This window comes from Toxotes jaculatrix, chromosome 7 (genome assembly GCF_017976425.1).
Source record: "Toxotes jaculatrix isolate fToxJac2 chromosome 7, fToxJac2.pri, whole genome shotgun sequence".
NCBI lineage: Eukaryota > Metazoa > Chordata > Actinopteri > Toxotidae > Toxotes > Toxotes jaculatrix.
In genome coordinates, this window is record NC_054400.1 from 26,380,786 (window position 1) to 26,405,262 (window position 24,477).

At 40.6% G+C, this 24,477-nt stretch overlaps 2 protein-coding genes across 5 annotated transcripts in view; one reads left to right on the forward strand and one right to left on the reverse strand.

Annotated features, from left to right (window-relative positions):
• Positions 1 to 17,942: 17,942 nt before the first annotated feature.
• On the forward strand, positions 17,943 to 21,274 carry paxx (PAXX non-homologous end joining factor). 2 transcript variants are annotated; one of them, XM_041041461.1, is made up of 7 exons: positions 17,943 to 18,112; positions 18,680 to 18,782; positions 18,866 to 18,915; positions 19,133 to 19,311; positions 19,436 to 19,486; positions 20,754 to 20,847; positions 20,939 to 21,274. In XM_041041461.1, the coding sequence occupies exons 1-7, from the start codon at positions 18,012 to 18,014 to the stop codon at positions 20,985 to 20,987; spliced, it is 627 nt and encodes a 208-aa protein (XP_040897395.1). In that variant the 5' UTR covers positions 17,943 to 18,011; the 3' UTR covers positions 20,988 to 21,274. The 2 variants fall into 2 exon arrangements, with proteins under 2 accessions (XP_040897395.1, XP_040897396.1); XM_041041462.1 differs by having other exon boundaries at positions 18,722 to 18,782.
• A 290-nt stretch (positions 21,275 to 21,564) lies between these two features.
• abca2 (ATP-binding cassette, sub-family A (ABC1), member 2) overlaps positions 21,565 to 24,477 on the reverse strand; it is an 88,170-nt gene continuing 85,257 nt past the window's right edge. For all 3 annotated transcript variants that reach the window (XM_041041775.1, XM_041041774.1, XM_041041773.1), the window contains 3 exons: positions 24,302 to 24,439; positions 24,008 to 24,217; positions 21,565 to 23,429 (listed from right to left, as the gene is read on the reverse strand). In XM_041041775.1, the coding sequence (XP_040897709.1) occupies positions 23,394 to 23,429; positions 24,008 to 24,217; positions 24,302 to 24,439 (384 nt within the window). In that variant the 3' untranslated portion in view covers positions 21,565 to 23,393. The remainder of the gene's footprint in view (positions 23,430 to 24,007; positions 24,218 to 24,301; positions 24,440 to 24,477) is intronic.

Here is a 24,477-nt window from a genome sequence, read left to right on the forward strand (position 1 = left end):
CAACTACTCTTATAACTTTGACATGTTAGTGTCACATCTTACGTCATATGATTTGACTGAGTTTGACCTTATTCATTATATAATGGAGAAGTTCTGGCTAACTGAATCCTGTTAATGACACCTTCTTCTTCATCCAAGTGAGAAAATTAAATCAGAAACATACAAGGGATGAACAAAATCCTTTGACTTCAACCTATTTATAATAATAAAAAAAACAAAAACAAAAAAAAACAAAAAACACATTTCCCTTAAAAAATAAAGATACCAGCACATGAGCTTCTCCAGGGTTTGGATTCAGGAGCTCAATTTCAAGTATGTCAATAGCACGTAGCTCAGCAGGAGCAAATAGATCATTATTGTTCAACCTGGTAAACTTGACACATCTACTAGGTTTTCACAGTGGTCACTGCGTTCATCATCACCACTAGATGGAAAATGAAGCAAATATACCCAAAGAATAACTATGAAAAGAAAAGAAAAGAAAAGAAAAGAAAAGAAAAAAACCATACACATAAATATGCAAAGTCAAACTAAAATAAATAACATGACAGGTATATGGAAAAGGTGCTAAAGGATAGAAAACTGACAGCATCAGCTGACAACAAGGGAGCAATGTGTGCAACAGACAATGTAAAAGTAAATAAGATGGATAAAGAGAGTAACGCCATCACTGGAAGTTCAGCCACAGCATAAGGCCTCAGTTCACTCATAATGGAACTACGGCAGCTACATAATGATTTGAAAAAAATTTCTGGTCTGTCCAAACTTCAACATGTCTTCCTCACTCTGTTCCTTCAAGCACTGGAACGAGGCCTTAACTGTGTCTTCCCCTCTAGTGTCTTTGACATGGTTTTTAAAACACAGTAAAAGATTTTTCTACCATCTGTAAAGATCTTTTCAGGTTTGCCTTCTGAAATGGCTGTCACTCTGTTCACATTTGTTTATAAAGATTAGCAGTTCTACTTCAAGACAAAGCCTGTTATGCTTAAGACCTTCTCTTCAATTCAGCCCATGACAATGTCTCATTTCAAGTATGTCAATAGCATGTAGCTCAGTAGGAGCAAATGAATCATTATTGTTTGATAAATTTGACACTATTAGGTTTTCACAGTGGTCACTGCGTTCATCATCACCACTAGATGGAAAATGAAGCAAATATACCCAAAGTGGGTGCATCTTTACAGTGGTCTGAGCTATCTGAGTCGTCTCTCTGCCAGGCTTCCTTCCCTTACCCTGTCCACCACGCAATTTAAAACAAAAAGTTAGAACCCGCCTACACTTAAACCTGACCCAAATAACCCCACGTCGCTTGATACTGCAGTGAGTCTTGTCCGTGATTGACAGTACGTAGCGCTTTACAGGGGCAGGAAAAATTCCCCTGCCGGGAGGCCTCCCTATGTACCGACGTCAAAAAACATGAATCGCAAAACTTTTCCCCATTGCACCTACATCAACCTAGAAAGGTCCTACTCCAGTCTCCCCTTGGAAGGAAACTTGGCAGAGCGAGACGAGCCAGTGTTTGACCTCAAAGGCCAACTCACCCTGTCTGTACAATAAAGCTTCTATCAAAATTTGGCTGGTGATGATGGACAGCAGTGCAACTATGCTCAGGACACAGGCTGAATACTATTAAAAATCAACTCTTAGTTTGGAGGATCCCCAATCCATCTACATCAGACCTGCTCCTGTACCTCCACCATTTAATGATGGAGAACTTAGCAACTTACTAACCTAACAGTGATTTTACTCAATATCAAAAAATGTGATGACAAATGTATCTCAGCAGCTGATACAGATTTGAAATGTATTGATAAAACATCATCCATGGGCTGAATAACTGCTTGAGAAAGACATTTACAATCAATTCATCAGATCAGAACAGCAATGTTCTATCAATAATTCAATTTAAACCAGTCATCAGTCTCCTTGCTCACACTCTGGCTTTTTACCTCAACGGTAATCACTTCTATAAACAGTAGACCTATGATGTACATATGTAAATATAAATATAAATATAAAGACATGTTTTCTTTTCTGATATTAGGGTATATGTATATTCTAAACGGTGAGTATTGCAGTTATTTTTATTCTGGTTTTTTTTATGTCCTGTAGTTTGAAGAGCAGCTTGCAGACTTGTGTGATGTGGGCTGCAACAGTCCTTCAGAGGTGAGCTCCGGAGATCTAGGCGGTGTCCAGGGCTTGGTGGAGTAGGTCAGGCCACAACATTCCCCTTCCAGCCTTCCTTAAGGTTGGACATATGATTCGAGCTGAGAAAAAAAACAAAACAAAATCAATCATTAGTAATACGTAAAATGCAAACAGACTAAAGCAAACCTTCAACATGACCTCAGATCTTACCTTTGGTTGCCGCTCTCTCACTTCCTCTGACTAATGTCCCCTGACTCTGGTGTCCGCTGCTTTCACAGACTGTTGTGGAACAGTCCAGTGCATCCATCCCTGCAGGGTGGAAAGTCTGCTGGGAGTCTCTGAACTCATCGATCCATCAGTCCATTAACTCAAAACTTCATCACATTCCTGTTGTGTATTGCCTGTGGAACTCCTCTTCAGCATGTTCTGCCGTGGTCTTGTGATCTTTGCAAACTCTTCCAAAGAGGCTCAGCAGTAATTAGCAAGTCCAATGTCCTGACGTACATGGAGATAGTCCGAGAAGACGCTATTGTCTTCTAATACACTTTACACTTTTTGCAGACTAATCATATCAACAGATTGACAGCTCCATGTCTTTGGCTCAGAGACAGAAAAGTCCAAATGTAAAGTAAGAAAAAAAAAAAAAAAAACAAATGATCAAGCACTACAGAGCACAAGGTTTTCTTCATCCCAATAACAAAGTAGAATAAATTCACAATGATAAAACAATTTAAGAAAAGGATAACTATGAAAAGAAAAGAAAAAAAACATACACATAAATATGCAAAGTCAAACTAAAATAAATAACATGACAAGTATATGGAAAAGGTGCTAAAGGATAGAAAACTGACAGCATCAGCTGACAACAAGGGAGCAATGTGTGCAACAGACAATGTAAAAGTAAATAACATGGATAAAGAGAGTAACACCATCACTGGAAGTTCAGCCACAGAATAAGGCCTAAGTTCACTCATAATGGAACTACGGCAGCTACAGAATGATTTAAACAGAATTTCTGGTCTGTCCAAACTTCAACATGTCTTCCTCACTCTGTTCCTTCAAGCACTGGAACAAGGCCTTAACTGTGTCTTCCCCTCTAGTGTCTTTGACATGGTTTTTAAAACACAGTAAAAGATTTTTCTACCATCTGTAAAGATCTTTTCAGGTTTGCCTTCTGAAATGGCTGTCACTCTGTTCACATTTGTTTATAAAGATTAGCAGTTCTACTTCAAGACAAAGCCTGTTATGCTTAAGACTTTCTCTTCAATTCAGCCCATGACAATGTCTCATTTCAAGTATGTCAATAGCATGTAGCTCAGTAGGAGCAAATGAATGATTATTGTTTAAACTTATAAACTTGACACTTCTACTAGGTTTTCACAGTGGTCACTGCGTTCATCATCACCACTAGATGGAAAATGAAGCAAATATACCCAAAGTGGGTGCATCTTTACAGTGGTCTGAGCTATCTGAGTCGTCTCTCTGCCAGGCTTCCTTCCCTTACCCTGTCCACCACGCAATTTAAAACAAAAAGTTAGAACCCGCCTACACTTAAACCTGACTCAAATAACCCCACGTCGCTTGATACTGCAGTGAGTCTTGTCCGTGATTGCCAGTACGTAGCGCTTTACAGGGGCAGGAAAAATTCCCCTGCCGGGAGGCCTCCCTATGTACCGACGTCAAAAAACATGAATCGCAAAACTTTTCCCCATTGCACCTACATCAACCCAGAAAGGTCCTACTCCAGTCTCCCCTTGGAAGGAAACTTGGCAGAGCGAGACGAGCCAGTGTTTGACCTCAAAGGCCAACTCACCCTGTCTGTACAATAAAGCTTCTATCAAAATTTGGCTGGTGATGATGGACAGCAGTGCAACTATGCTCAGGACACAGGCTGAATACTATTAAAAATCAACTCTTACTTTGGAGGATCCCCAATCCATCTACATCAGACCTGCTCCTGTACCTCCACCATTTAATGATGGAGAACTTAGCAACTTACTAACCTAACAGTGATTTTACTCAATATCAAAAAATGTGATGACAAATGTATCTCAGCAGCCGATACAGATTTGAAATGTATTGCTAAAACATCATCCATAGGCTGAATAACTGCTTGAGAAAGCCAACATGAGAAAGACATTTACAATCAATTCATCAGATCAGAACAGCAATGTTCTATCAATAATTCCATTTAAACCAGTCATCAGTCTCCTTGCTCACACTCTGGCTTTTTACCTCAACGGTAATCACTTCTATAAACAGTAGACCTATGATGTACATATGTAAATATAAATATAAAGACATGTTTTCTTTTCTGATATTGGGGTATACGTATATTCTAAGTGGTGAGTATTGCAGTTATTTTTATTCTGGTTTTTTTATGTCCTGTAGTTTGAAGAGCAGCTTGCAGACTTGTGTGATGTGGGCTGCAACAGTCCTTCAGAGGTGAGCTCCGGAGATCTAGGCGGTATCCAGGACTTGGTGGAGCAGGTCAGGCCACAACATTCCCCTTCCAGCCTTCCTTAAGGTTGGACATATGATTCGAGCTGAGAAAAAAAACAAAACAAAAACAATCATTAGTAATACGTAAAATGCAAACAGACTAAAGCAAACCTTCAACATGACCTCAGATCTTACCTTTGGTTGCCGCTCTCTCACTTCCTCTGACTAATGTCCCCTGACTCTGGTGTCTGCTGCTTTCACAGACTGTTGTGGAGCAGTCCAGTGCATCCATCCCTGCAGGGTGGAAAGTCTGCTGGGAGTCTCTGAACTCATCTATCCATCAGTCCATTAATTCAAAACTTCATCACAATCCAGTTGTGTATTGCCTGTGGAACTCCTCTTCAGCATGTTCTGCCGTGGTCTTGTGATCTTTGCAAACTCTTCCACAGAGGCTCAGCAGTAATTAGCAAGTCCAATGTCCTGATGTACATGGAGATAGTCCAAGAAGACGCTATTGTCTTCTAATGCACTTTACACTTTTTGCAGACTAATCATATCAATAGATTGACAGCTCCATGTCTTTGGCTCAGAGACAGAAAAGTCCAAATGTAAAGTAAGAAAACAAAACAAATGATCAAGCACTACAGAGCACAAGGTTTTCTTCATCCAAGTAACAAAGTAGAATAAATTCACAATAATAAAACAATTTAAGAAAAGAATAACTATGAAAAGAAAAGAAAAAAACCATACACATAAATATGCAAAGTCAAACTAAAATAAATAACATGACAAGTATATGGAAAAGGTGCTAAAGGACAGAAAACTGACAGCATCAGCTGACAACAAGATAGCAATGTGTGCAACAGACAATGTAAAAGTAAATAACATGGATAAAGAGAGTAACGCCATCACTGGAAGTTCAGCCACAAAATAAGGCCTCAGTTCATTCATAATGGAACTACGGCAGCTACAGAATGATTTAAACAGAATTTATGGTGTGTCCAAACTTCAACATGTCTTCCTCACTCTGTTCCTCCAAGCACTGGAACAAGGCCTTAACTGTGTCTTCCCCTCTAGTGTCATTAACATGGTTTTTAAAACACAGCGAAAGATTTTTCTACTATCTGTAAAGATCTTTTCAGGTTTGCCTTCTGAAATGGCTGTCACTCTGTTCACATTTGTTTATAAAGATTAGCAGTTCTACTTCAAGACAAAGCCTGTTATGCTTAAGACTTTCTCTTCAATTCAGCCCATGACAATGTCTCATTTCAAGTATGTCAATATCATGTAGCTCAGTAGGAGCAAATGAATGATTATTGTTTAAACTTATAAACTTGACACTTCTACTAGGTTTTCACAGTGGTCACTGCGTTCATCATCACCACTAGATGGAAAATGAAGCAAATATACCCAAAGTGGGTGCATCTTTACAGTGGTCTGAGCTATCGGAGTCGTCTCTCTGCCAGGCTTCCTTCCCTTACCCTGTCCACCACGCAATTTAAAACAAAAAGTTAGAACCCGCCTACACTTAAACCTGACCCAAATAACCCCACGTCGCTTGATACTGCAGTGAGTCTTGTCCGTGATTGACAGTACGTAGCGCTTTACAGGGGCAGGAAAAATTCCCCTGCCGGGAGGCCTCCCTATGTGCCGACGCCAAAAAACATGAATCGCAAAACTTTTCCTCACTGCACCTACATCAACCCAGAAAGGTCCTACTCCAGTCTCCCCTTGGAAGGAAACTTGGCAGAGCGAGACGAGCCAGTGTTTGACCTCAAAGGCCAACTCACCCTGTCTGTACAATAAAGCTTCTATCAAAATTTGGCTGGTGATGATGGACAGCAGTGCAACTATGCTCAGGACACAGGCTGAATACTAGTAAAAATCAACTCTTACTTTGGAGGATCCCCAATCCATCTACATCAGACCTGCTCCTGTACCTCCACCATTTAATGATGGAGAACTTAGCAACTTACTAACCTAACAGTGCTTTTACTCAATATCAAAAAATGTGAGGACAAATGTATCTCAGCAGCCGATACAGATTTGAAATGCATTGATAAAACATCATCCATGGGCTGAATAACTGCTTGAGAAAGCCAACATGAGAAAGACATTTACAATCAATTCATCAGATCAGAACAGCAATGTTCTATCAATAATTCCATTTAAACCAGTCATCAGTCTCCTTGCTCACACTCTGGCTTTTTACCTCAACAGTAATCACTTATTTAAACAGTAGATCTATTATGTACATATGCAAATATAAATATGAAGACATGTTTTTATTTTTTCTGACATTGGGGTATATGTTTATTCTAAGGGGTGGGTATTGTAGTTTTTTTATTCTATTTGTTATTTTTAATTGAATTTTATCCAAAAAATATTTCTTTCTTACTTCTGTATCCTACGCTGAATTATCTATTGGAAGTTTGATTATAACTAAAGAATTTCCCTCCAGATATTAATAAAGTTTCTCTGAATCTGACACACATACAAAGAAGATTGTTTGCTTCTGAATCTAACGAAAAAACAAAAACACAGCTGGACAATTCATTCATAACACGTGCTCTCTGAGCTGAAAAACCACTTGAGAAAGCCAACATCACAGATCCAGCTGTGTTTCGGTTGCACTTTCCTGAGAGCGTCTCCTCTTGAGGCATCACAAGTGAAGAGCTGGTAAAACTTCAGTTCCAACAACAGAGTTAATAAATGGTCACAATCTGTATTATATCAGCACTTGAGCTTCACTATGCAGAAAATGAGCCAATCCACCTCCTAGATGCAGCAGACTCACTTCCTGGTTGTGTCCTGTAGTTTGAAGAGCAGCTTGAAGACTTGTGTGATGTGGGCTGCAACAGTCCTTCAGAGGTGATCTCCGGAGATCTAGGCGGTGTCCAGGGCTTGATGGAGTAAGTCAGGCCACAACATTCCCCTTCCAGCCTTCCTTAAGGTTGGACATATGACTGGAACTGTGGGGAAAAAAAATCATTAGTAATAAGTAAAATGCAAACAGACTAAAGCAAACCTTCAACATGACCTCAGATCTTACCTTTGGTTGCTGCTCTCTCACTTCCTCTGACTACTGTCCCCTGACTCTGGTGTCTGCTACCTTCACAGACTGTTGTGGAGCAGTCCAGTGCATCCATCCCTGCAGGGTGGAAAGTCCGCTGGGAGTCTCTGAACTCATCGATCAATCAGTCCATTAACTCAAAACTTCATCACATTCCAGTTGTGTATTGCCTGTGGAACTCCTCTTCAGCATGTTCTGCCGTGGTCTTGTGATTTTTGAAAACTCTTCCACAGAGGCTCAGCAGTAATTAGCAAGTCCAATGTCCTGACGTACATGGAGACAGTCTGAGAGGACACTATTGTCTTCTAATGCACTTTACACCTTTTGCAGACTAATCATATCAACAGGTTGACAGCTCCATGTGTTGTGCTCAGAGACAGAAAAGTCCAAATGTAAGGTAAGAAAATAAATCAAATGCACAATAATAAAACAATTTAAGAAAAAGGATAACTATGAAAATAAAAGAAAAAAAAACGAAGATATGTAAAGTCAAACTAAAATAAATAACATGACAAGTATATGGAAAAGGTGCTAAAGGACAGAAAACTGACAATTTGGGAGCAATGTGTGCAACAGACAATGTAAAAGTAAATAACATGGATAAAGAATAACACAACATAACATAACAGTGAACACATCACTGGAAGTTCAGCCACAGAATAAGGCCTCAGTTCACTCATAATGGAACTACAGTAGCTACAGAATGATTTAAACAGAATTTCTGGTCTGTCCAAACAAACATGTCTTCCTCACTCTGCCCCTTCAAGCACTGGAGCGAGACTTTAACTGTGTCATCCTCTCTAGTGTCATTAACATGGTTTTTAAAACATAGTGAAAGGTTTCTCTACCATCTGTAAAGATCTTTTCAGGTTTGCCTTCTGAAATGGCTGTCACTCTGTTCACATTTGTTTATAAAGATTAGCAGTTCTACTTCAAGACAAAGCCTGTTATGCTTAAGACTTTCTCTTCAATTCAGCCCATGACAATGTCTCATTTCAAGTATGTCAATAGCACGTAGCTCAGTAGGAGCAAATAAATCTTTATTGTTTAAACTGATAAACGTGACACATCTATTAGGTTTTCACAGTGGTCACTGCTCCACCATTTAATGATGGAGAACTTAGCAACTTACTAACCTAACAATGATTTTACTCAATATCAAAAAAATGTGATGACAAATGTATCTCAGCAGCCAATACAGATTTGAAATGCATTGATAAAACATCATCCATGGGCTGAATAACTGCTTGAGAAAGCCAACATGAGAAAGGCGTTTTCAATCAATTCATCACCAGTCTCATTGCTCACACTTTATCTCAACAGTAATCACTTCTATAAAGAGTAGACCTATGATGTACATATGTAAATATAAATATGAAGGCATGTTTTTATTTTTTCTGACATTGCGGTATATCTAATGGGCTAATGGTATTGTAGTTTTTTTATTCTATTTGTTATTTTTAATTGAAATTTATCTAAAAAATGTTTCTTTCTTACTTCTGTCTTCCAACTGTTCTGTATACTATACCGAATTATCTATTGGAAGTTTGATTATAATTAAAGAATTTTCCTCTAGAGATGAATAATGTTTCTCTGAATCTGACACACATACAAAGAAAATTGTGTTTGTTTCTGAATCTAACAAAAACACAGCTGGACAATTCATTCATAACATGATCTATGAACTGAAAAACCACTTGAGAAAGCCAATATCGTAGATCCAGCTGTGTTTCGGTTGCACTTTCCTGAGAGAGTCTCCTCTTGAGGAATCACAAGTGAAGAGCTGGTAAAACTTCAGTTCCAACAACAGAGTTAATAAATGGTAACAATCTGTAATAAATCCGCACTTGAGCTTCACTATGCAGAAAATGACCCCACCAAACTCCTAGATGCAGCAGCCTCACTTCCTGGTTGTGTCCTGTAGTTTGAAGAGCAGCTTGCAGACTTGTGTGATGTGGGCTGCAACAGTCCTTCAGAGGTGAGCTCCGGAGATGCAGGCGGTGTCCAGGGCTTGGTGGAACAGGTCAGGCCACAACATTCCCCTTCCAGCCTTCCTTAAGGTTGGACATATGACTAGAACTGAGGATAAAAACAAAAACAATCATTAGTAATAAGTAAAATGCAAACACACTAAAGCAAACCTTCAACATGACCTCAGATCTTACCTTTGGTTGCCGCTCTCTCATTTCCTCTGACTAATGTCCCCTGACTCTGGTGTCTGCTGCTTTCACAGACTGTTGTGGAACAGTCCAGTGCATCCATCCCTGCAGGGTGGAAAGTCTGCTGGGAGTGTCTGAACTCATCGATCAATCAGTCCATTAACTCAAAACTTCATCACATTCCAGTTGTGTATTGTCTGTGGAACTCCTCTTCAGCATGTTCTGCCGTGGTCTTGTGATCTTTGCAAACTCTTCCACAGAGGCTCAGCAGTAATTAGCAAGTCCAATGTCCTGATGTACATGGAGACAATCCGAGAGGACACCGTTGTGTCCTACTGCACTTTACACCTTTTGCAGACTAATCATATCAACAGGTTGACAGCTCCATGTCTTGGGCTCAGAGACAGAAAAGTTCAAATGTAAAGTAAGAAAATAACAAAAAAACCCCAAATGATCAAACACTAAAGAGCACAAGGTTTTCTTCATCCAAGTAACAAAGTTGAATAAATTCACAATAATAAAACAATTTAAGAAAAAGGATAACTATGAAAAGAAAAGAACTGAAAAAGAACTGTAATTTCCCCATTCGACTGCAGGCTGTCATCTCCCTCAACCCGTCAGACCATTTGAAGTAGTTTTCATTGTATTCCAGCAGAGGGCGCTACTATATTATTGACCTATCATTGGGCCCCTCTTGACCTGCAGCCTCTCAGCGGTAAAGGTTAGGAACATTAAGCTAACTTGATATTTGCTAAATGGATTGTAACGAGGAAAGCCGCCCTGGGCGGACAATCACGACGCCAACACACATGAGAAGCGGCGTGTGGAGGTATTTTGAAGGAGACGTCTCTTTCTGTAGACGGCAACCCCCTGCTTTGGTGGAGAGACATAGGGTGCAGCAGGTACCCGAAACTCTCCAAGCTGGCTCGTAAATATCTGTGCGTGCCAGGAACATCTGTGTGCTCAGAGCGCGTGTTCTCGTCAGCAGGAAATATTGTAAACAAAAAAAGAGCCGCACTTGATCCCGATCAAGTTGATAAACTCGTGTTTCTTGCAAATAATATGAGAAAGTGATTTGGTTAGTAAAGTTTGACTATTGTTCTGTTTAACCTTGCTACAAAGCTGTCGAAGTGCCTCCCATTATCTGAGATATAGGCACTGGTTATACTGTGACACTTTGAGACTCACAGTGACAGGCAAGGAATAAGTTCATAAAAATATTTTTAAAAAATACTGATTATGTGCATTTAGTTGCCGTGTGAATGTTTTACAGGCTTTGCAAGGAATAAAACACATGAACAAAAGCTAAAGGATAGAAAACTGACAGCATCAGCTGACAACAAGGGAGCAATGTGTGCAACAGACAATGTAAAAGTAAATAACATGGATAAAGAGAGTAACACCATTACTAGAAGTTCAGCCACAGAATAAGGTTCAGTTCACTCATAATCGAGCTACAGCAACTACACAATCATTTAAGCAGAACTTATGGTCTGTCCAAACTCAACATGTCTTCCTCACTCTGTTCCTTCAAGCACTGGCACGAGGCCTTAACTGTGTCTTCCCCTCTAGTGTCATTAACATGGTTTTTAAAACACAGTGAAAGATTTTTCTACCATCTGTAAAGATCTTTTCAGGTTTGCCTTCTGAAATGGCTGTCACTCTGTTCCCATTTGATTATAAAAATTAGAATTTCTACTTCAAGAGAAAGCCTGTTATGCTTAAGACCTTCTCTGCAATTCAGCCCATGACAAGTCTCATTTCAAGTATGTCAATAGCACGTAGCTCAGTAGGAGCAAATGAATTATTATTGTTCAACCTGGTAAACTTGGCACATCTATTAGGTTATCACAGTGGTCACTGCGTTCATTATCACCACCACTAGAAAATGAAGCAAATATACCCAAAGTGGGTGGGTTTACAGTGGTCTGAGCTATCTGAGTCGTCTCTCTGCCAGGCTTCCTTCCCTTACCCTGTCCACCACGCAATAAAAAAAAGAAGAAAAAAAAAGTACGAACCCATCTACAATTAAACCTGATGCAAATAACCCCACAACAGGTGATCTATGAGTTGAACAGACAGAAAAGTCTAAAGTGTAAAGTAAATTTAAAAAAAAAAACAAGTTTAAGAGAAATATGAAAAGTAAAGGAAAAAATACACATAAATATGTAAAGTCAAACTGAAATAACATGACAAGTATATGGAAAAGGACAGAAAACTGACATATTGGGAGCGATGTGTGCAACAGACAATGTAAAAGTAAATAACATGGATAAAAAGAGTAACGACATCACTGAAAGTTCAGCCAAAGACTAAGGCCTCAGTTCACTCATAATGGAACTAGGACAGATATATAATCATTCAAGCAGAAATTATGGAGTGTCCAACTCCATAAAAATTCGCCTGCCAAGAGGCCTCCCTATGTGCCAACGTCAAAAAAAAAATATAAGAATCACGAAACTTTTCCTCACCACACCTACTTCAAGCCAGAAAGGTCCTACTCCAGTCTCCCCTTAAATGCACTGACAAAACATCATCCATGGGCTGAATAACTGCTTGAGAAATCCAACACCAGAAAGACATTTACAACAAATTCACCAGATAAGAACAGCAATGTTCTATCAATAAGTCCATGTGAACCAATCACCAGTAACCAGTCAAAAATACAGGCAAGTCATTATCAAAGTCTTAGTCCTCATAATCAGTTATGATGATGTTAGAGAAGTCATCCCCAGGGAATAAGAAGTTTAATCAACAGATGAAAAGAATTTACAGGGAACCACATGTGAAGAGAATTGAAATATATATATATATATATATATATATATATATATATATATATATATATATATATATATATATATATATATATTTATTTATTTATTTATTTATTACAGCATCTAGAACACACATATTGTTGTCTTACTTTAGTTGAGGACACAATGAAAGATAACGCATGCCATAGGTCCTTAACCTAAGATTAACTATCCAAAATAAAAATTGAAAGGAGGGTCTGACTTATCAAAATGCCTGATTATTTAAAGCATTGCCCTATTTAAAGCCTTTTATTATGTGATATAACTGCTGATTTTTATCATTATAAATTTTGTGTTTAGGTTTCTAATCTGTCAATAAAGCTAATGTGGAGGGGGGGGGGGGCAACACAGGGCCCCAAATCAACCCACATGAGGCATATTAGAGAGAGACAGCCCCACTACCGATGGCAGCCATATTAGATGGACAGGAACGAATTGTCGGAGGAAAAGTTATGGCACGGCGGCCAGACAAAACCAGCATCAAAAAAATAAAAGTCTCATACACTGTGTAGACACTCCAGATGATCCAATGTGGTAAAAATCAACAAACACATAGAGAGCGCAAGAGAGCGTGCGAGAGAGCGCATGGGAGCGCGCGAGAGAGCGCAAGGGAGCGCGCGCGAGAGAGAGAGGGGATACATGGGCGGACATAAATAATCATGGCACGGCGGCCGTGTGTGTGAGAGAGAGACAGGTGGCACAGTGGTCAATCAAACACCTCAAAGCTAATCCAAGTTGATGATGGCAGGGGGCCATCAAAACTGTCATCTACCAGATCTGGACTAAGTTAATACTGCCACATTGTGACAGATCCCACCCGGGCAACGCACTGTTTGTACCACTTCCATCAGGAAAGAAGTATATTAAAACAAACACAGACTAAGAGACAGTTTATTTCCCTAAGCTGTAAAAGCAATAGACCCCCGCAGTGAAAGATCTCACACCCATCCCCCTACAGGACCCTCACACATGCAAAAACTACAACAGGTGAGCCGTCTCCATCTTCCCAACAGTCCACAATCACTGGGGCATTTAATCGACAAACAAAATACAAACAGGGAAGTGCAAAATGGTGCACTTTACAGAGACTTCATAATACATTTTGTTTATTTATTTTGGATATTTAAAATCTCTTCCAGTGGTTAAATATTACAGTATTAAATATTCTTTAGAATTAAAAATTTATTGATTTTTGAAAGGGTGTACTAGCATTATTATGCCATTATCATTATATTAGTTGAAAATGGTCTCAAAAAAGAAATATTATTGTTCATCGCTGGGACAATTTATCGCCCAGCTAAATTTGTTATCGTGACAGACCTACTTTTCACACACACACACACTCACCCCCAGACACATCACCCTGCTGACAACAAAACAGAAGACAATCCAACACCGACAGCATTCCATACACTGGGACTGGCACTAAGCTGCACTTTATTACTTTACTTTGTGTTTATATTTTTTATATTTTTCATAAGTGTTCTTTTTTTTAATTTTTTGTGTTATTTGTGTGCCTTTAAGACAGGAATCTCTACAAAATTTAGTTTTGCTTGCATAATGACAGGCTAAGAGAGAGAGACAGGTCGGCACGGCGGCCGTGTGTCTGTCTGTGTACGCTGCAAAGAGAGACAAGTCGGCACGGCGGCCGATCAAACACACCCCAGCGGGGTGAGAATAAAAACTTAACTTACTATTCGTTGATTTATTCTCATGCTGATCTGTTGGTGGACCTGAAAGAAGAAGAAGAAGAAGAAGAAGAAGAAGAAACAGCTCAGTCTGAGTCTGCAGATCAGAGCCAGTTCACCTGTGAAGACATGGGGTGGACTGATCCTGTCCAACACTCACACTCTGTGGACATCAGTTCACTATATAAATCCATCTGTGTGAAGCTTTATACACACACCCCTCACACAGGTCAGCGAATAATCATTTCTCCTGCTGTGATCGAGCCGATGGAACATTCCTGTCACAGTTATTGATCAGACTCTAATGTTTGAGTGAGGATGACTGTGGTGCAGCTGAAAGACGAAGATTTTCAGACTGACTGCAGGTGGTGTAGAGATCGGCAGCATGTTCTCTTCACTGAGCACTGAGTTTCACAATCGTTAACTATTGTTTATTGATTAAATAAATTCTGCTCAATGTGTAAAACAGAACATCAACACTGATCAAACTGATGATGGTATTACTCAGAGCGAACCACCACCCTCAGGTTCACCTTCACCCAGGCCGCTGCTGCACCTGTGAGCCAAAGGAGCAGGTGAGCTCGAGACAGCCACAGTCCGCGCGCACGTGGCCTGCAGTTCTGGACTCTAATATTACTAATAAAGGTTTGTGTGGGTAAAAACTGTGTCTCTGTCCAACTCTGCGGACTTACAGGTCTGTCTGCACATACCTCTAATAACCTGAGCACGTGGGAGGTGAACTGAGGAGGCCGCTGAGGCCTAATTATCTCTGTGCGGCTGCGCTGTCCCGCGTGTAATATTCGGCCTTTGCCTTTACCACATGCAGGGGCGCCACCAGAACTCTTGGGCCCCATGAAAGATTAGAATTTTGGGCCCTCCTTTTTTGCAAAAATCTGTTTAGGTGATCGTGTTAACATCATTAAATGGCCTTATTTTAAATGCACCATTGTCAGAATTAGACTTTAAGATATTGCAACTACGTATTGTAAAGTTATTTTGTATGGAGTCCATTCTAAATGTTCACATGTTGAAACAACTTGCATGCATCACTGTATCAGTATGGATTTACAACAGATACACAAAAACCTAAAAATTATTTACTCTGTTTCCTACATTTCTGGACTTATTGTAGCATATATGATGAAATGTATGCCTTAATAAATAACTAGGCTATAGGCTATGAACTGCAAGAAATCCACTGAGTGTTTTTGCTTTCTTTTATGCAACACTCATTTATTAAAAAGTGCACAGCAAATGTTCAGACATTCAAGGTTGATACCTACAAAACAATATCAAAAAATTCCAAAGCCTTTATCTATGGATTGTATTGCTCACCTTCCTCTCCTTCAACTGCGCTTGAGGGTGAGGGCAGGTGTCCCTCTGAGGCTGAATCTGTGCATGTTGAGGGCACTTCATTAGTTATGAAACTAGTTAGCAGTAGCACCAGCATAATGTAATGATTTATCTTGTATATTAGCCTAGCAGCCTAGTTTATCACACATATTTATCCACTTTTGTACATTCATCTTATCTACCGTGGCAATAAAGGTAGAGAATTTAAATAAAATGGCACTGTAAACTGTTCTCTTGATGGGCTAATCCAACCGCTTTAATACGAAATCTGTAGGTCTATCATTCTATAGCATATTGTAAACACCATGGTGAATGACGACTAATACCTGCTAATAGCCTACCTTTCTTTGGGAAAAACTGTGTCAGCAGCTGTCTGCCCTTTTTCTCCCTCTCAGCCTTCTCCTGCCTCTCCTTTCTTTTCTGGTAACCTGACTTCATACTTCACCTACTCCTGCAGCAGCGCTAACGCTCAGAACAGCTGATCACTCTCTGAGTCCAGCATACGCATTTGACAGTCCCGCTCTGCTCGAGTCAGACTGTACCATTCTTTAATAAGAGAGGGGGGTAAATGACATGATAAAGAATTCAAGGAAAATGTTATAGAAAACGAAAACCATGTTCAATGTGCTTATTCTAACAGACGAAATTTAATATTTTATTTAAAAAGCTTAAACAGGGAAAAATTATTAAGATAATATTATTAGCCCCTCAGCCCTCAGCCCAGGGCCCCTGTCAGTGCTGGGCCCTTAGAATCGTCCTAACCTTTCCCCCCCTGGCGGCGCCCCTGACCACATGAACCACATCACAGTCCAGAATTTAAATATGTTAAAACCACCTAGACTGAAGGAACATTTCCTACAGAACCAGGTGAGCTCCATCTTAAAACATAACCTCAGAGGGCACCATAAACTGTGACTGTTTTCGGAACCATGTAGTTGGCGCGCTCGTTGGGGCTCGTCTGAAATCGTGAACTGAAATGTTGTGTGTACTCACTTTTCGTAGATGGTCCGTTTCCAAGCCGTCTGTCCATGGTGAGCGGTGCGCTGCAGACGCGCACTGAGGCTGTGTGCGCGAGCGCGAGCAAAAATTGGCGTCTGTGGCTCACGCGGTGGAAAGGCCTCTGTTGCAGCACCTGAAACACAGAGATTCACGGGCTGATACACCTGGTCTGATACACCTGGTCGGTTTGCCTCAGTGTGCTCACTCTGTCTCCATACTCACTCTGAAACTCGGAAGTCTGTGTTCCGCGCACACGCGCTCTCCTCTCCTCCAAACCGGCGCGGTAATGGCGGACTCGGTGCACTGTGTGGTGGTCACAGTGGTACCGTGGTTTAGCTGAACTACGAGCTGAAACCAGCTCCAACACACGGCTCGGCGCCCGGTTTTTATCAGGTTACACTTTGACTCAAAGTCCCGGGTCTTCACCTGATGAACAACAGTATTTCACACATTTGAATGAGCTCCCAACCAGCGTCTCCATATCCACCTGTTTCTAGCGTGCTCGCGGCCTCCACCTGCCCCTTTTAAGTCCCACCCCTCTAACAACCAGGTGGGTCGTCATCTCTGATTGGCTAATGATTGGCCAGTGATAATTGAGCCAGACCATTATATCACAGATCATGTATTTTAAATTAAAAAATCTAAAATGTACTTTTTCAGTTAAGATTTTTGTTCAGTCTTTTGTTCAGAAACATTAACAGTATATAAATACAACAATATAACAAAATAACAATATCAACACTATAAAAATGTAACAAAAAATTGCTTGCATTACACGCAATTGTTTGTGAAAAATAAAATCAATAAGGAAAATTAAAAAAGTGCAAATAACTAAACAAAAGCAAAAGCTGCTTTTGGCTGTCATTCAGGACTTTTGGCTGAGGCATTGCATAGCACCGCACCACTAACTAGCATCACAGTGTGTGGAGGGACAAACACATAATATCATCGTCATGCACTGCTCAGTCTGCAAAACAGGAGTTGTAACTGTTACAGTGGACAAAAAAGCGAGCTGATATCAGCACTGAAAGGAAGCAAAGCATAATATTACACCAGTGAGACTGATGGGAAAGGCCTCGTGGAAAGTACACGGTGTGTTAATGAACTATTTAAAAGAAAAGAGTGTAGCAGAGAGAATTTATTTCTCTTTTTCTCCTTTTTTTCTATCTACTGTTCCACACGCCAGAGTCCAGTAGGTGGCGGTAAAGAACCACGTTTATTTGCAGCCATTAAGAAACCAAGGCAGAAGAAGAAGAAGGCGACTCGTAACAAACAGTCACAGAAGAAGACGAGCTTTCCTTGTTGTCTTTCCTGAGTTGTTAGTTTGTAGAACATGGATGTGAACCAAACATCATACTGTACTGTGTTGGATAAGAAGAGCCAGTCTAAATTTATTTGCTATACGCGTAGAAAAAACGGAGTGTTTTCTATTTCGTGAGTAAAACGTTTTGTTAAAATTGCAGATGAACGGAGAGAACACGAAGCCAATCTCCATTTAAAATCCGTCAGTATATCATTATGGTGCTGATAAGAGAAAATACTTTTGTGTATGAATTTAAAATAAGACGTAGCGTTGAGACGAATTATTGGTAGCCTGTTACTACGACGGCAGATCAGTGTTCCACCAAACAGCATAAAATGTCCATATACTGTAGAAATCTGTCTGGTATAGTGCTCACCACTGTACTCTTCACCAGGATATTGACTGAAATTAATCTCCAAATGAGTTGCTTAGTGTCTAAAGTTTATGCGGAATTCAAGAATGACCCCTAAACTCAGTAATGCACTCTTCAATTGCATTCTCACCGTAATGTATATTTACCCGTAAACTAGAAAACACAAGATTGGCGAATATTAGAACGCAGTTTGGTTAAGAATTATCTTCTTCAATGCAAAGAATATGAACACATGTAACACATGGTAAATAATCCAACTGATGTCCATCCAGGAGGTTTTCCTTTATCCAAGAAGATGTTTATTCACCCTTATGTTATTTTTCAGACCATGCGATGAATTACATTTTTGCTGTATCATCTGCTGTAGTTTGACAGATGCTACTGATGTTTGGAGCACAGAATACACCGAGGACACACTGAGCCAGTTTGTAAGTTTCACCTGCAGACCCCCACTTGACTCTCACTTTGTACCTGCTGTGACACTGATCCTAACTGCACCTGTTTGTTTTAGAGACAGAAGTTTGCCTTGAAATCTACAGAGGATTATATTCTAAAACTCAGGTAAGATTACAATCTGTACTCTTTTAAAACCTCTTTGTGTAAGATGTATTATTTCTTGGAGGGCAGTACCAGCAGCAGAACTTTTATTTGCACTTGGAGACTGAGTAGGTAGCTCCCACGTCAGTGTGTGTCTGTGAAACTACATGGATTAAAAAAAAGTGATCATGAAACCACCTTTAGGTAAACGAGGCTGAATATCCCTCCGTCTTTCCCTCAGGTCAGCCTGTGATAGAGGGGATGTGTCTGTTATGGTCCATGACACCAGGGCGGAGTTCCAGGTGGGCTCCAGTCCAGGTGACCTGCATGTGACCTTATCCAGGCTGGAAGGCCCACAGGCTACAGAGGAGCTGAAGGAGCTGCTGTTCAGGATGGCTGACAGTCTCTGCCTGCCTGATGGTAAATGTGCTTTGCAGTTGTTTCACACAGAGTGCTGGATTTGATCTAATCAGAGCTTATGTAGAGTTTAAACCCACTGTCACTTTGGAATCCGTGCTTGACTATGTTTTGTCGTTCCCCTCAGTTACACCCCTGCCTGTCAGTCCAGTGAAAAATCACCAAAAGCGTCTCACAGGTACGTTTTTAAAGCTGTAATGTGAAATGAATTTTTGCAGAGGATAGTTTCTGAGGCTTTAGGCGGTTTTCATCATGCTGATGTATTCCTTTTTCAGACAAGTTTGTTTTTAATAAGTTATTGGACGATATAAAAAGGGACACATCCCTCAAAGCTACATCAGATTGGCCCGAGGAGGAAAGAGATCCAGGTGGTTTGGGAAGGAAGATGGTAATTCATTTACGTTTTCATTTGTGATTCACGGGCAGCATTTTAAACAGACGCTGCAGTCAGCTTTTACTCGCTGGTTTATCTTTCCACTGTGACTCCTCAAGTGTCAAGTTGAGGTGCGTTTCCCACGGGGACCTTTCTCCCAGCCTCCTGACTCTCCTGTGCAGAACCTGGTTGCAGAATACTTAAAAGCAAGACCACAGCTCCTGTATTTCCTATATTTTGGCAGCACAAAGTGGTGATGCATTGTCAGTCTTTATATACAGTCTATGGAACAACAAATGTGTTGACATTTGATAATATTTACTCTGGTACTGCTGTTATCAAATGTCTATAATTAGGATTAGGCTCTCCTCTATGTACACAGAGGAGAGCCTAAATAGTCTGACACTAGGGACGTTGAATGTCACCTCTTTGGTGATGGAAGGAGCTGGAGTTGGTGCTGAAGGTGGAGCGATACCAAATAAATAGTTTGGCTCGTCTCCACACACGGCACAACCTCTGCTCCGCACAGTCCACATAAACTTCTTCCTCCATCAGCTGGGTCAGAGTGTTGTGACGTGTTGTTTGACAGAGTAATAGAAATATATGTAAATGCAGTATTATGTACTGTCTTTCTCTCTTACATCTGTTTATTTCCAGTGCAGTTCTGGTTGTATTTCCTCTCTGTTCTTCTCTCCTTCCCCTGCAGCTTTCCCTCAGATGCTACCATCTTCACCGTGGCTAACATCGTTTAGATCCTCTTTTTAAGCTTCTTCCTTCCTCCTTCCATTCTTCAAGTTTCACACAGATACGACACACATTTAAAATTGTATTTGCATGATTCCCACTGAAAAGCTATCGATCCTCTTTTTTTGTGTGTTGTTGGTGGGTACACAAATAACCCCCGCTGCTGTCCGTACCTACAGTTTGATGTTGGAACACTGATTCAGAACAGCAAACAAACACCAGCGACACAGATGTCTGCTCACTAAAAGTTAATCCACAGCTTCCAGCCACTCAGAATCCAGAATTTTCAGTGCCTGTGTTTGTAACTGAGATGATATTTTTCCCTCAGACTTTGAGCCCCGGCAGCAGCTGAATTCTGCTCCATCAGTGACTGTGAAGAGACGACTTCCAGGGGCTTCCCTCATCAACCCAGGAACTAAAAAGTACAGTGTAACTCTCCTAAGCCTTTAACAGAATCCTCATTATTCACTCGGGTGAATAGAAAGCAACAGCTGTTCTTCCTTTTTTTTGCAGAAAGCTGCAGGCGACTGGCGTGGCCTTTGATGACGCAGATGAGGACTGATCCTGTGGTCAACACAAACCCGTTTTGTCCTCCACGTTCTCACATTGCTGCTGCACAACCAACACAGAATGTTTTTTTAACCCATTAACACAACATTATGAAGTTGATGCATATTGTTTTTATCAGCTGCTCGACTACCTTTGTGACATTTTTTTTTTTAATGGTATTTAAATATTTCTCAGTGTGATGAGTGTCTTATTCTCAGTCCTTCCTCCTGAGTGATGCTGTGATGTTTATGATAGGTTGAATTTTATTTACATTAAAATCTGCAAATGAAATAAAGAATAAGTTGCAACAAATGATCTCTGACTGAGTGGAAAATAAAGAGCACTGTACAGAAACACAGGCTGAATCAGCTAAACTCCTCGAGGTCAGCTGTTGTTTAGGTGTGAACAGACGAGACGTTATGTGCAGGGTCAGATCCCCTCTCTGCATGGTGAAGCTCAAATATCCAAGTGAGAAGAAAGAAAGAAGTAAAAATAAGTAAAATACACTTTTGAGTGGAGGGTCACTGCAACTTTTCCACTCAGCAAAATAAAAGCACAACCATCCAAAGCAAAGCAAAGCAGAGTTCAGAAGCAAAACATGTTTAATCATACATGAGCTTCGACGCTAATGGCAGATGAGAATCTGATGATTCTTTACGTCCCCAAAAAATACAGTCACACATCCGTATTAAATATAGAAAAAAGTCAAATAATAGTTGAAATATTATTTTTCTATGATTGCACCTAATGCCAGTGGTTGCTGGTGACATGACTTACCTCTTCATTGTTTGACTCCTTAATGCATTTATGAATTAAACGGATCTCTGATTCTTCTTTTTTATCACCTCAGTGAAAACCAGTTCCAAGCTTTGATTTAGATCAGTGAAAGATCCAAATGAAACTCAGTGTTATCTCACTGAGATTCAACAAACAAACACAGAGCTATGGTCTTAAATGTGTTGAGCTTTTTGTTTGGACTGTGTGTTATAATAGAATGAATTCAAATATTTCAGCAACCAACTTCCCTCCATTCTCAGAGAAGAAAGAAATTACAAGTTGGTTTTTCTGGTTTAATGATAACCCCCGCAGTAAGGAAAAAAAAAAAAAGCCCACCAGTGCCATAATAATCACCAAAAATATGACTGCACTTAGCTGTGAAAGAAGAAGTGAAACAGCAATTGTTTTGACAGGACAGGTTACAACTCAGTTACCACAAAACTCATGAGAGAGAGCAGATAAAACCACATGCCAACATAAAGCCAGAGAAACATCGATGTTTTTTTTTTGGTAAAGGTGGATATTTCTGCACATCTTGAATCCTTCGAATTCCATAAAAAAATTACAAGATCGTCTGAAATCATAAAACATGTACCTGCACCCGAGTTAAAACAACAGATTATTCTGATCGGAGAGTTTCTCTGTAGTGTGTCACAGTGATGGTAGTGCAATCATTGAGTTCACCTCAGTGTCAGACTGTTAGAATGTCGATTACCTTCAATGGAGATGGAGTTACTATTATTATACACTGTGCCCGGTTTATAGAGGATCTTCTTGGCTGAGTCCACAACATAATGATATGTTAAAAGCACGACAGAGAGCATTCAGTAGAAAGAGACCAAATTGTACAGTGTCAAAACCATTTGTTAGAAGGGAGGCACCATCCGGACAGTAACCATGCCATGTACATTTCTTCTGTGTCTCTGACATTAAGTTAAAAGAAAAGGCCCACAGCTCACACACACGTCCACACCTGGTTACTTTCACTAAATCCTCTGTTATTGCAAAATAAATCACACACATCAGTCCGTAGCTGCTTCAATATCCAAAATAAATCATTCTTCTTGCCACAGAAAAATAGACTGTATTACATTACCACTATCAGCTTCATCACAGCATGCTCTCAAGGCAGGTCTAGTTTGGTACAGCAACAAGGGCCCAGTCTGGTTACATGAGGCCCCTTTGGCAGGGAGCGTGTACAACCAGCTCAGAGTAACCTGTGGTGTCAGACACTGGGTTCTTTACATATCACCAATTATTATGTTCAGTCACTAGCAAAGGCAGCTATAACCTACTGTATCCATCGGCCGTCTACTGAGATACATTCTCAAAAAAAAAAAATGAATATGGAAACATTCCAGGATAGAGTGTTCAATCCAAACACAAGCACCGCTGCTGCTGTGTCCCCACCTGCATGTCACGTGACCTGACCAAAACCACCTCAGTTCCTCCTGGGATGAAGAATTTGAGGCTGAAATACTGAACTACTGGTCCCATGTTCCACGGTGCAGAGAGTTTTGGTCCTCCTCAGGGCTACGTCAGCAGCTCTGCTCTCCTTCCAGGTCCCAGAGCTCAGACAGATGGGTTTGGATTTTCCCTCTCTGTTCCTTTTCTCATCTCTCTGCTCTGTCAGTGGCTCATTTCAACAGAGAGTGTCTGTGTTGAAGGAGAGCTGCACCTGCCAAACACACACACACACACACATACACATACACATACACATACACACACACACACACACACACACACACACACACACACACACACACACACCAAAAAACATTAGAAAATGTGTTACAGAAGGAAGTGTAAAGTGTGAAAGTTGGCTGGGCTGGGGAGGTGGGTGGCCTGGCAAAAGGTTTTTTTTGCTGCCATGTCAACTTCTTTCAGTGATTGTATACTTTTAGATATATATTTTATATATATCAAATGTTTTCAGCTGCAAACTTTCAGGAATAAGCAGAGTAAATGTGCTTTTTTTTGGAGCTAACTGGGAATTTAATCATTTAGACTTTGAACACATTAAACAAGATCTCCACCGGTACTTTGAAGTACTTTGTCTTTTTTTCTGAAAGAGATCAGAACTCCCATTTAAGAGAGGCCACCAGTAATTACCCAGGTATTTATACATGTTTGAATGTGAGACTCTGAGCTCCTAAGCACAAATCCAGCTCAGCTGTGCCCACGGTACTCCTGAACAGAGTGAGGATGAGAACTGTCCTTATGTCCCGCCAGGACCCAGTGTGATCCGCTCACCCTTTCCTCTTCAAAGCTTATCAGTCCTTCATCATCGTCACTCTCCAGCTCCTCTGGCGCCTCGCTGATCAGGGCATTGAGCTCGGTGTTGGCCGGCCGAGACTTCAGCAGGTTGAGGATGTGCTGCAGGGGGGACTGTGCACCACCCGGGGGCAGCACCTCCTGCTGCTCTAAGTTGTCGCTCTGCTTCTTGGCAAAGTTGACAAACACCTGGGCAGAAAAAGAAGGTTCTTTATTTTATTCTTTCCATCTTTCCTGCATATAGTTGAGCCAGAACATTGCACACTGACTCACATTATCCAGAGTGGTCTGACTGACAGAGTAGTCCTCGATGCCCAGCACCTCCACCACCTGCTCCATCTTACTGAAGACTTGAGCCAGAGAGAGCCACGCCGACTTCAGCTGGTACTGGACCTTGGTGTGGTGACGCTCCTGCAAATATGACAACAGGTGGTTTCATGTCTGAAGCA